This window comes from Eleutherodactylus coqui, chromosome 7 (genome assembly GCF_035609145.1).
Source record: "Eleutherodactylus coqui strain aEleCoq1 chromosome 7, aEleCoq1.hap1, whole genome shotgun sequence".
Classification (NCBI taxonomy): domain Eukaryota; kingdom Metazoa; phylum Chordata; class Amphibia; order Anura; family Eleutherodactylidae; genus Eleutherodactylus; species Eleutherodactylus coqui.
The window spans coordinates 223,327,644-223,340,913 of NC_089843.1; the positions used below are offsets into that span (position 1 = coordinate 223,327,644).

At 57.1% G+C, this 13,270-nt stretch overlaps 1 protein-coding gene across 1 annotated transcript; it reads right to left on the reverse strand.

Moving 5' to 3' along the window:
• Positions 1-248: 248 nt before the first annotated feature.
• LOC136573213 (DNA polymerase epsilon subunit 4-like) lies at positions 249-6,858 on the reverse strand. The gene is made up of 4 exons (XM_066574492.1): positions 6,598-6,858; positions 5,065-5,149; positions 1,884-1,925; positions 249-1,256 (listed from the first exon to the last, which is right to left on the reverse strand). The coding sequence occupies exons 1-4, from the start codon at positions 6,829-6,831 to the stop codon at positions 1,243-1,245; spliced, it is 375 nt and encodes a 124-aa protein (XP_066430589.1). The 5' UTR covers positions 6,832-6,858; the 3' UTR covers positions 249-1,242.
• Between the last annotated feature and the right edge of the window lie 6,412 nt (positions 6,859-13,270).

The window sequence follows — 13,270 nt, forward strand, 5'->3', positions numbered from 1 at the left end:
TTACACCCCGGCTCACGGCGTCAGGTTTTACACCCCGGCTCACGGCGTCAGGTTTTACACCCCGGCTCACGGCGTCAGGTTTTACACCCCGGCTCACGGCGTCAGGTTTTACACCCCGGCTCACGGCGTCAGGTTTTCCACCCCGGCTCACGGCGTCAGGTTTTACACCGCAGCTCACGGCGTCAGGTTTTCCACCCCGGCTCACGGCATCAGGTTTTACAGATTGTTAAATGATCGTTGATAAGAAACAGTTTTAAAAATAATTTAATATATGAACAATTACAATAAGGTTTATTAACCAATGAACACAAAGTGGTTCGTTACTGGACAGTCCTCTGTAATAGGGCTGCCGCTATTAAAATAAGAAATGGAGCTGCACTTAACCCCTCGCTGCCCTCCGGATTGGAGCTGCATCCTCTGCGGTATCGTGATATCTGGAGTCACCAGAAGTCAGGTGACCGCTGCAGCGTCACGGCGCTCAGGAAGCGAGTGCTGATGCCAGGAGAGCTAGCGGCAGTGCTGCAGCCGCCCATTAGCTGCAGCGGTCACTTGACTTGCGGTAACGGCCGCTATCACAACTACAAACAGGATTACAGCCGGCCTGCAGTGCTGGATAGCGGGGGAAGGGCAAGTATTGCTGAGTTTATTATTTTCATACAGGCATGCCTACTGAGGGGTGGCTGGTAACCGGACAGCCCCTTTACAATAATACACAATGTTTCTTTCCCCCTCAAGAGCTCCGTAGGGCTTGTTCCTATCGGCCACGGGGGTATAGCTCGGAGCTTTTGTCATAGACTTCTATTAAAATCCAGGACAACATTGCAGTGAATGGAGGGTCATTGCATCCTGAAGACTGTTGCCCACCATGACAGAAGCCGCTCCCACCCAGATATAAGCTATGCCGTCCGCCCGCTGCGGCTCCATCGTACGATGGATACATTTGGCCGGGGCACTCTGTTTTCCTGCTCCCATAATGCTGATGTAATTGCTAAGGGGTCAATCACTTCTATTCTACAGACTACAAGCCGAGGTCACCGAGTGGTTTTACTGGTAATTGGTGCTGAAATGACCGTGTGGTTATTGTAGGGGACTGCAAAAAATAACGAAAATCAAGGACATCATTTGAAAGCCACAAATCAGCTTGATGTTGGTTGACATGACAGCACACGCCCGAAGCCTCGAGACACAGGAGACCCAACGGTTGTAGACATTGCAAGTCCTTTATTATTCTTGTCAGTGGAGTCAGTCCAATGCGCCTGGTGAAAGAAAAGAATATATATATTATACACGTTTAGTTAAAAAGACGATGAAAATAGCCATATTCTGCTGTACTTTATCCCTGCAGGCTGCTATATTGGGGGCAGACAAACCGCCCCATGGCTGGCAGAGGTGCTGCACCCACATCTGGTAGAGGGGACGTCGCAGACGAGCACAGGTGAGTGACGTCCTCACCGGATCGGCCGCGCGTTCATTGTCCACAATCATTCACTTCTTGTTTAGGGTTTTATGTAGGGAAGATGTAACACTGAAGAGAAGGGTTCAGACGGACGCCAAGTGAACGAGCCAACAAGGATTTATAGTCCTGCAGCAGCTGAACGAGAAGCGCAGGACTCTGTTCGGTCGTCGGCTCACGGGTAGACGGTTACATAATCGTATATAAACGATAATTAGCGTTCCATCTATAAAGCACCTTAATGGTTCAACTGGACTTTTGTAGAAGAAAACAGGTGACTACCGTAAGCAAGCACTGGCCCATCCCATCTCCCTTGTGCCGAGATCTAACCCAACTTGATATTTCGTCTACAAACCCCTACAGTGCTAGAATAGTCAGACATTGAGGAATCAGGCTGTAAAGGGTTAATAAAAGCTCCGGAACGACTTACCTTCCAAAAACGCAAATTCATCAAAAGCATCTATTGCGTTATCTGAAATGTAAAGAAGACCGTATTGTAAACAAACTGTTAACCCCTTCACGCCACCGCCCATTCTTACTGTCACCCCCACCTTCAAATGAAACAGCTTATTTTTGTGGTGCGACACCTGAAGCGAGGCCGTCCTCAGCAGAGCGAGGCGCACTCAAAGGGGACATCTGTATTAGTAAACCTAATCTCTAAATAAGGCGGGAAAATAATGGGGGGTTTGTTCTCACTCCGGTCACAGTGCAGCTAAAGGGCCAACATTATATGGTTATAAGTCACAATGCAAAAGTGGAGAAAAAGGGTGTGAAATATATATATATATAATGTGTGTACTGATTAGAATACTATGCTATCTGTCCCCATAGTGTGAGACTCGTCCGTGTGAGGAGACAATCACTGGCCCCGGCACAGACATGGTGGGATTACAGGAGGAGTAGAGACATGTCAGTGTGCCTGATGAAGGCCCCCGGGAGGTTGGAGAGCTCGCTGTAACATCATGTATCGGTCAGCCATTAAGGTCTCACATCTGCAGGATCACGCTTTGCTCTAACACTACATCGCCTCCCCAGTCATCTTTTACCCCCCCAAGCTGGGCGCTCACATTACCGACCTCAGAAAGGATAGGAGGCCGCTGAGTTACTCTTCAGCCAGCTAACTGAACCAAGCGGGGATTGGAGGCGCAGCATGCAGGTTGTCACAGGCAGTTTAGGAGGCCGACTGCGGTTCAGCCCAACACTCCGCCCCACATAGGACCGTGTGATCTGTACAGACTCTTGCATTTATTTTCTTTGGGACCGCTGAGCTCCTACTTCTCTGCTTGGATCTTTTACATTGTGTCCTTCCCCTGAAGAGCACAAACAGAAAGGACTTCTTCTGTGTTCTCCTTTTCTGTTGAAATCAATGGGATAGCACCCTGCTGCTGCGGCCCTTCCTGCTTCTGTGGTGGTCAGGATGTCACATCCAATCTTGCCCACCAGAGAAGCAGAAAGTGCCGTAGCAACAATGTGGCTCTCCGATTGATTTCAATGCAAGTGAAGCCGCTGCTGGCACTCTGTCCCCTGTCCACCTAGGACAATGTCCGGCCACTGCACTGGACCAAACCATCAGCTGGTGGACGGGGGGGGGGCACTGCTCTGGACAACAGACCAGACGATCTGATGACAGACAGGGGTCCTGAGTAGCAGACCCCCGTCCATCAACCACTGATGACCTCCCTGGCCGCTCCGCCTCCATGCTGGCAGCACTGTGAGCTATACCCGCTCCTGTGCGGGTATCCCTGGGACAAGGCATCTTTACCCCGAAGCTCGTGCCGTATAAGAGAACCATTAGGATCTGTCGGGTTCCGTCTGTTATTTGTGTACCATTTATAATGAAATCCCAATGTGAACAGAGCCTCGCATTAAAGACATGTGTCTGCTTTCCTGTGGATGGGGAATAAGGGTCTGATTGCTGGGGGGTCCAAATGTCTCATGTGACTAGGAGCAGCGGCGCTCACACCTGACTGCTGCTGCATTGACTTCTATGGGCAGAGAACAATGCTCTTGGCAATCCCCTTCCATCCCATTAAATTGAATGGAGCCAATCAGGAGGCTGGAATCAGCACATGCGACGGGGGCGGAGCTACGCGGTGACGCGTACAAGGGGGCGGAGCCAAACGCTGCTGCTTCCGAGCCGAAGGGAGAAGACCCATCTGCGCAAGCGCGTCTAAAAAAGCAAGAAGACACCGAAATTAGACGGAGCCATGGAGACGGGGACGCCAGCACCGGAACAGGTAAGTGAATAACTTCTGTATGGCTCATATTTAATGCACGATGTACATTACAAAGTGCATTAATATGGCCATACAGAAGTGTATAGACCCACTTGCTGCCGCGGGACAACCCCTTTAAGGCTCTAGTCACACCCATAAGGTATCCCCTGGGTGAACAGATCCGTAACGACCGCACGCCGCTGACTGTAACGGGTCTGTTCGCTTCCTGCATCTGTCCAGCATATTTACTGGACCAACAATAAGGACCTGCATGAAGGACCGGCGCGGCACGGATGGGACCGAGCTCCATTATGACAGTAATTACACATGAGCGATGTATGAACTGACTGCACGGCCTGAGGAGCGGCCCGGGGGGTAAGGGCCCAGCCTCGCCCGCAGCGAGGAGCGGCCCGGAGGGTAAGGGCCCAGGCTCGCCCGCAGCGAGGAGCGGCCCGGAGGGTAAGGGCCCAGGCTCGCCCGCAGCGAGGAGCGGCCCGGAGGGTAAGGGCCCAGGCTCGCCCGCAGCGGCCCGGAGGGTAAGGGCCCAGCCTCGCCCGCAGCGAGGAGCGGCCCGGAGGGTAAGGGCCCAGCCTCGCCCGCAGCGAGGAGCGGCCCGGAGGGTAAGGGCCCAGCCTCGCCCGCAGCGAGGAGCGGCCCGGAGGGTAAGGGCCCAGCCTCGCCCGCAGCGAGGAGCGGCCCGGAGGGTAAGGGCCCAGCCTCGCCAGCAGCGAGGAGCGGCCCGGAGGGTAAGGGCCCAGCCTCGCCAGCAGCGAGGAGCGGCCCGGAGGGTAAGGGCCCAGCCTCGCCCGCAGCGAGGAGCGGCCCGGAGGGTAAGGGCCCAGCCTCGCCCGCAGCGGCCCGGAGGGTAAGGGCCCAGCCTCGCCCGCAGCGAGGAGCGGCCCGGAGGGTAAGGGCCCAGGCTCGCCCGCAGCGGCCCGGAGGGTAAGGGCCCAGCCTCGCCCGCAGCGAGGAGCGGCCCGGAGGGTAAGGGCCCAGCCTCGCCCGCAGCGAGGAGCGGCCCGGAGGGTAAGGGCCCAGCCTCGCCCGCAGCGAGGAGCGGCCCGGAGGGTAAGGGCCCAGCCTCGCCCGCAGCGAGGAGCGGCCCGGAGGGTAAGGGCCCAGCCTCGCCCGCAGCGAGGAGCGGCCCGGAGGGTAAGGGCCCAGCCTCGCCAGCAGCGAGGAGCGGCCCGGAGGGTAAGGGCCCAGCCTCGCCCGCAGCGAGGAGCGGCCCGGAGGGTAAGGGCCCAGCCTCGCCCGCAGCGAGGAGCGGCCAGGAGGGTAAGAGCCCAGCCTCGCCCGCAGCGAGGAGCGGCCAGGAGGGTAAGAGCCCAGCCTCGCCCGCAGCGAGGAGCTCGTCAGGATGCCAGTGTAACTATGTAAATGCATGCACCATACCTAGGTCTCGGCGCTGCAGGGTCTTCCTCTTCCCCCGCTGGGCGTACACGTAGGCGTCTCTGGCAATCGTCTCAATGAATAATTCCTGTAAAAACAAAGCATCTTATTGCCATACGTCCCTCTGGGCAGTATACCGCGCGGCGGGCGCTCCTCCCAGCATCGCCGCCCCTCTGGGCACTATACCGCGCGGCGGGCGCTCCTCCCAGCATCGCCGTCCCTCTGGGCACTATACCGCGCGGCGGGCGCCCCTCCCAGCATCGCCATCCCTCTGGGCAGTATACCGCGCGGCGGGCGCGCCTCTCAGCATTGCTGTCCCTCTGGGCAGTATACCGCGCGGCGGGCGCTCCTCCCAGCATCGCCGTCCCTCTGGGCACTATACCGCGCGGCGGGCGCTCCTCCCTGCATCGCCGTCCCTCTGGGCACTATACCGCGCGGCGGGCGCTCCTCCCGGCATCGCCGTCCCCCTGGGCAGTATACCGCGCGGCAGGCGCTCCTCCCGGCATCGCCGTCCCCCTGGGCAGTATACCGCGCGGCGGGCGCTCCTCCCGGCATCGCCGTCCCCCTGGGCAGTATACCGCGCGGCGGGCGCTCCTCCCGGCATCGCCGTCCCTCTGGGCAGTATACCGCGTGGCGGGCGCTCCTCCCAGCATCGCCGTCCCTCTGGGCAGTATACCGCGCGGCGGGCGCTCCCCCCAGCATCGCCGTCCCTCTGGGCACTATACCGCGCGGCGGGCGCTCCTCCCAGCATCGCCGTCCCTCTGGGCACTATACCGCGCGGCGGGCGCTCCTCCCAGCATCGCCGCCCCTCTGGGCACTATACCGCGCGGCGGGCGCTCCTCCCAGCATCGCCGCCCCTCTGGGCACTATACCGCGCGGCGGGCGCTCCTCCCAGCATCGCCGTCCCTCTGGGCACTATACCGCGCGGCGGGCGCCCCTCCCAGCATCGCCATCCCTCTGGGCAGTATACCGCGCGGCGGGCGCGCCTCTCAGCATTGCTGTCCCTCTGGGCAGTATACCGCGCGGCGGGCGCTCCTCCCAGCATCGCCGTCCCTCTGCGCAGTATACCGCACGGCGGGGTATGAAGAACAGAGCGGTCCAGCTGTGTTCTTCATCCCCCACATGGAGCGCTTCGCTGTATAACAGCCGGGCGCTCCGAGCAGAGAACAGCTGGATGCAGGAGATCAGCGGCCCCGCTTGTTTTCTGCATCCCCTGCTTGTTTTCTGCACCCCCCGCTGGCAGCACAAGGCGATTGCGCGGAATTCCGCAGCGTGACACAACCCGCAGCCGTCCCATGTGCTGCAGGAACACGCGGACAGATTCCATTCACATCAGCCGCCGCTGCAGCACAAGGTATCTATAGCGTCAGTCCGCCATGTGACGCCGCCGGCGCTAGCTGCGGATCCGGAGCGGAGATGGGATGATTTGGCGGCGGCGCTGTGGCGGACTCTGCTGCCCTGACCCGCCGGCGGCCTAATTCCGCAGCACATCCCGCCCACAGCTCCCGCACAGACCCGCGGCTCCCCCGGCCTCACCGCTGCCTTGCTGACGGTGAACACGGCCTCCTGGCTGGCCAGAGACACGTCCGGATCCGACTTCATCAGCGCCTTCACCCGGGAGATGGGCAGCCGGACGAGCTTCTGGGAGGCCCCCGGGGGCGGCGGGGCCGCGGTGCTCCCCGCTTCTTCGCCAGCGGTCTTGTTGTCCCCGTCGCTCTCCCCGGTCTCCGGTCCCGCCGCGCCGCCCGCACTCATCTCCTCAGCGGCCATGAGGCGGCGCCAGAGCAGAGCGGGAAATGTCACGTGACCGGAGAGCGAGCCGATATCAGTGCGGGCTGCAGGGGCATCAGAGCGCCTGTACCCCATGTACACCCCATGTGTGCCCACCTCACCCCTGTACCCCCGTGTGTGCCCACCTCACCCCATGTACACTCCATGTGTGCCCAGCTCACCCCTGTGCCCACCTCACCCCATGTACACCCCATGTGTGCCCACCTCACCCCATGTACACTCCATGTGTGCCCAGCTCACCCCTGTGCCCACCTCACCCCATGTACACCCCATGTGTGCCCAGTTCACCCCATGTACACCCCATGTGTGCCCAGCTCACCCCTGTGCCCACCTCACCCCATGTACACCCCGTGTGTGCCCACCTCACCCCATGTACACCCCATGTGTGCCCAGCTCACCCCTGTACCCCCGTGTGTGCCCAGCTCACCCCATGTACACCCCATCTGTGCCCAGCTCACCCCTGTACCCCCATGTGTGCCCAGCTCACCCCATGTACACCCCATGTGTGCCCAGCTCACCCCTGTACCCCCGTGTGTGCCCACCTCACCCATGTGCCCAGCTCACCCATGTGCCCAGCTCACCCCTGTGCCCAGCTCACTCCTGTGCCCAGCTCACCCCATGTACACCTCATGTGTGCCCAGCTCACCCCATGTGTGCCCAGCTCACCCCTGTGCCCACCTCTCCCCTGTACCCCCGTGTGTGCCCACCTCACCCCATGTACACCCCATGTGTGCCCAGCTCACCCCATGTACACCCCATGTGTGCCCAGCTCACCCCTGTACCCCCGTGTGTGCCCACCTCACACCATGTACACCCCGTGTGTGCCCACCTCACACCATGTACAACCCGTGTGCGCCTAACTTAGGGCTCCTTCCCACGAACGGATTTCCGCCGCGTAATTCACTGCCCGGCTCTATTGAACCTAATAGCTCAGGGCTCAGCGCTCCGCACCGTGAACTCACCCGTCCTCACCCGTGGCATGCTCTATTTGCCGCAGGTGTACGCGCTATCTTCCACTGTAGCAGCGGGGAAGTGTCATGTGGGAGCAAGGACGCGGATCCGCAGGTAAGTATGGGGTCTACTGGGGGCGCCGTGACAGGCTCCGCCGTGGAATTTCGCGGCGGAGCCCATCACGGCCGTGTGCAGCTGGCCTTACCCTATGTACACCCTGTGTGCCCACCTCACCCCTGTATCCACATCACCCCATGTACACCCCGTGTGTGCCCACATCACCCCATGTACTCCCCATGTATGCCCACCTTACCCCTGTACATCCATGTCTGCCCACCTCACCCCTGTACCCCCGTGTGTGCCCACCTCACACATGTCCCCCCGTGTGTGCCTAACTTACCCCATGTACCCCTGTGTGTGCCCACCTCACCCCATGTACCAACTTCACTCCTGTACCCCTGTGTGTGCCCACCTCACCACTGTATCCCGTGTGTGCTCACTTTACCCCTGTAATCACCTCACCCCTGTACCCCCGTGTGTGCGCACACCTGTATCCCTGTGTGTGCCCACCTCACCTCATGTACACCCGGTGTGTGCCCAACTTCCCACCATACTCCCTTGTGTGCCCATCTCACCCCTGTACACCTGTGTGCCCACCTCACCCCTGTACCCCCGTTCCCACCTAACCTCATGTACTGCCCATGTGTGCCCACCTAACCCCATGTACTATCTGTGTGTGCCCTCCTGTCGCCATGTACCGCTCCTGTGTGCCCACCTCACCTCATGTACCACTCGTGTGTGCTCACCTGATCTCATGTACTGCCCATATGTGCCCAGCTGACCCATGTACCACCCATGTGTGCCAACTTGACCCATGTACCGCTGAGCCGCGGCGCTGGAGAACCAACCAGGCAGCGCTTCCTGGAGGCGGGGATTTTCAAACTCCTGACCAGGAAGCTCTGCCGGAGAACTTCAAAGAGTGACGGGGAGCTTTGGGAGACGTGCGGCGGAGCTGGACTGCGCCTCTTAGGCCTCATGTCCACGGGCAAAAGAAGAATTAAAATCTGCTGCGGATCCGCACCCCATAGGGATGCATTGACCCCCCGCGGGGTAGATAAATACCCGCGGATGGTCAATAAAAGGGATTTTAAAAAAATGGAGCATGAAAAAAAAACGTGACATGCTCCATGTAGGTGCGGGTCTCCCGCAGGGACGGCTCCCCGCAGGCTTCTATGGAAGCCGTCCGGATCCGCGGGAGACCAAAATAGGAATAACTTACGTGCAGCGGGCAGGGCAGGTCTTCTCTTCCTCACGGCCGGATCTTCTTGCTTCAGCCCGGCGGATGTGCCCGGTGCATGCGCACGCCGCCGACGTGCCGAGTACATCCGCCGGCCGAAGAAAGAAGATCTGGCCGCGAAGAAGAGAAGATCTGCCCGGTCCGCTGCGGGTAAGTTATTCTTCTTTTCAGCGCTCATGTCCGCGGGGCAGGAGGGACCCGCTGCGGATTCTCCATGGGGAATCCGTAGCGGGCCTGATTTTCCCCGTGGACATGAGACCTAACGGTTTTACGCACTTCTCTTTGAGTACCTGTCCATTCCTACCATAAATACCACATGGACAATTCTTGCCATCCCTCAGGTTGGCGTCACACGGGCGAGATTTGTGTGTTGTAAGACGCACGCATATGAATGGGTCAAACACATGAGGGATGTTGTATCACATCAGACTGCGATGCAATGTGGGAAACAAATCCCGTTCCGTCCCGCCATCGCGCGCTCACATCACAGTCCCCATTGTTTTCAGCATCACCCAGTCCCTTAACAAGAACTCTGCGCCCCACGGGGTAATTAAGGCATAGTTACCAGCTTAATGTAGGCAACAATTAGTAACTACCACTTCATTTACTAAGTGCGGCTCGGGGAACATCAGTCTCTGGATCCCTGGAAATCGCAGCGGTCGGACCCTCAGAGATCAGTCACTGATTGTGTGGATAGGGGATCAATGATTCTGCTGGCAAAACCCCTTTAAGGTAAGAATAACACATAGTGTGTAAGACATGTGCCTCCAGTTCAGCCTGTTACCCCCCAACGTGGATCCAGAAGAAGGCAAACCCACAATGGGGTAGACCCTTCTCCTCATTTAGGTCGCCCGCCCACTGGCCGTTTTTGCTGCGTTGCAATTTTAACATTAGAAAATCCCACTGAAATCTGGGGGAAAAAACTGCGAATTTGCAGCAGATAAAAACTGCTAGTGGGTCGGCACCCTAAGGGGGAAGAATTCCCTCCCGACTCCAAGCAGAATAATCCCCGGACCACCGACCCCTCAGCGTGATCAGTGATGTAACATGTAGGACCTCGGGACGAGTTGTCCTAAAAGATATTAATATATAGTATACAGCCGAGGAAACCGGGTGGGATTGGTGCGCTGCGAGACCCAGAAATCTCACACGAATATGGAGGCCATTGTTTTGAGCGTGAGATCGGGCCAAGTTTGTAGGAAACCTTAGACTGATGTGCTGCAGTTTGTATCTAAACAACTCTGCCCTCCTGTGGATGCCTTCTGTAACTACACGCTGTGCCTCATACGCACTCCTCTTCACCATAGCATCTACAGGGGCCACGGAAAAGTAGTCCGGCACCACAGTCTTATGAAAACTGTCCAAGAGAAAGCCTGTGCTGCTGCGGTAAGATGAAAGCTGCGCTGTGATTGGTTTTCTCTTAGCCTTCATAGCAGGGAGGTGCGGGGCTCAGGGGCCCGGGGCTTCCTGCACAACAAATTGGAATGTTTGTTCCCAGGAAATATTTTAATTAGATGCCCTTAGAATAAGAGAGAGGCCTGCGGAGGCTTCTGAAAAATACCACCAGCCTCAACAAAAGGAGGCCAGTGGGGCAACACTGCATGCCTCCTCACTGTCCCGGATTTGGGACACTGCCCTGTGGTCCTAGGCAGCTGAAGGCATGTCCCACCTCCCCTCCCACAACAAGAACTTAAAGGGGTTGTCCCGCGCCGAAACGGGTTTTTTTTTTTTTCAACCCCCCCCCCGTTCGGCGCGAGACAACCCCGATGCAGGGAGGTAAAGAAAGCTCACCGGAGCGCTTACCTGAATCCCCGCGCTCCGGTGACTTCTCTACTCACCGCTGAAGATGGCCTCTTCCTCCGTGGACCGCAGCTCTTCTGTGCGGTCCACTGCCGATTCCAGCCTCCTGATTGGCTGGAATCGGCACGTGACGGGGCGGAGCTACACGGAGCTACACGGAGCCCCATAGAAGACTGCAGAAGACCCGGACTGCGCAAGCGCGGCTAATTTGGCCATCGGAGGGCGAAAATTAGTCGGCACCATGGAGACGAGGACGCCAGCAACGGAGCAGGTAAGTATAAAACTTTTTATAACTTCTGCATGGCTCATAATTAATGCACAATGTACATTACAAAGTGCATTATTATGGCCATGCAGAAGTGTACAGACCCACTTGCTGCCTCGGGACAACCCCTTTAACTCCTTGTAGTTCTGGTCAGGTGCAGCGACTCACTCTTACTACTGGGGCCACTGATGTGGCTCACTCTTACTACTGGGGCCACTGCGGGTTCTACTATTACTACTGGGGCCACTGATGTGGCTCACTCTTACTACTGGGGCCACTGCGGGTTCTACTATTACTACTGGGGCCACTGCGGGTTCTACTATTACTACTGGGGCCACTGTGGGAGTCACTATTACTACTGGGACCACTGTGGGGGACACTATTACTAGTGGGGCCAATATGGGAGTCATTATTACTACTGGGGTCACTATTGCTACTGAGGCCACTGTGGAGGGGTCATTATTACTGGCACCACTAATGTGGTCACTTTCACTAATGGAGTCACTATTATTACTGGGGCCACTAATGTGGTCACTTTCACTAATGGGGTCACTATTACTACTGGGGCCACTAATGGGGTAACTATTACTACTGGGGCCACTGTGGGGGTCACTATTACTGGCACCACTAATGTCACTTTCACTAATGGGGTCACTATTACTACTGGGGCCACTAATGGGGTCACTATTACTACTGGGGCCACTGTGGGGGTCACTATTACTAATGGGGCCACTAATGTGCTCACTTTCACTAATGGGGTCACTATTACTACTGGGGCCACTAATGGGGTCACTATTACTACTGGGGCCACTGTGGGGGTCACTTACTATTAGGGCCACTAATGTGGTCACTTTCACTAATGGGGTCACTATTACTACTGGGGCCACTAATGGGGTCACTATTACTACCGAGGCCACCGTGGGGGGTCACTATTACTACTGGGGCCACTGTGGGGGTCACTATTACTACTGGGGCCACTAATGTGGTCACTTTCACTAATGGGGTCACTATTACTGCTGGGGCCACTAATGTGGTCACTTTCACTAATGGGGTCACTATTACTGCTGGGGCCACTAATGGGGTCACTATTACTACTGAGGCCACTGTGGGGGTCACTATTACTACTAGGGCCACTGTGGGGGTCACTATTACTACTGGGGCCACTATTGTGGTCACTTTCACTAATGCGGTCACTATTACTGCTGGGGCTACTAATGGGGTCACTATTACTGCTGGGGCTACTAATGGGGTCACTATTACTGCTGGGGCCACTAATGGGGTCACTATTACTAATGGGGCCACTATTACTACTGGGGCCACTAATGTGGTCACTTTCACTAATGGGGTCACTATTACTGCTGGGGCCACTAATGGGGTCACTATTACTACTGAGACCACTGTGGGGGTCACTATTACTACTGGGGCCACTGTGGGGGTCACTATTACTACTAGGGCCACTAATAGGGTCACTATTACTACCGAGGCCATAGTGGGGGTCACTATTACTACTGGGGCCACTGTGGGGGTCACTATTACTACTGGGGCCACCGTGGGGGTCACTATTACTACTGGGGCCACTGTGGGGGTCACTATTACTACTAGGGCCACTATTGTGGTCACTTTCACTAATGGGGTCACTATTACTGCTGGGGCCACTAATGGGGTCACTATTACTAATGGGGCCACTAATGGGTCACTATTACTAATGGGGCCACTATTACTACTGGGGCCACTGTGGGGGTCACTATTACTACTGGGGCCACTAATGGGGTCACTTTCACTAATGGGGTCACTATTACTGCTGGGGCCACTAATGGGGTCACTATTACTACTGGGGCCACTAATGGGGTCACTATTACTAATGGGGTCACTATTAGTACTGGGGTCACTGTGGGGGTCACTATTACTACTGGGGTCACTATTACTACCAGGGCCACTAATGGGGATCAGTATTTCTACTAGGGACAATATGGGAGCAGTATTATTAGAGGGGCCACTATGGGAGTCCCTATTCTACTGGGGTCACTATTACAAGTGATGCCGCTACGGGGATGTCTATTACAGTTATTACAGCATGCAGAGGGCGTGGCTTTGTGCCAGGGGGC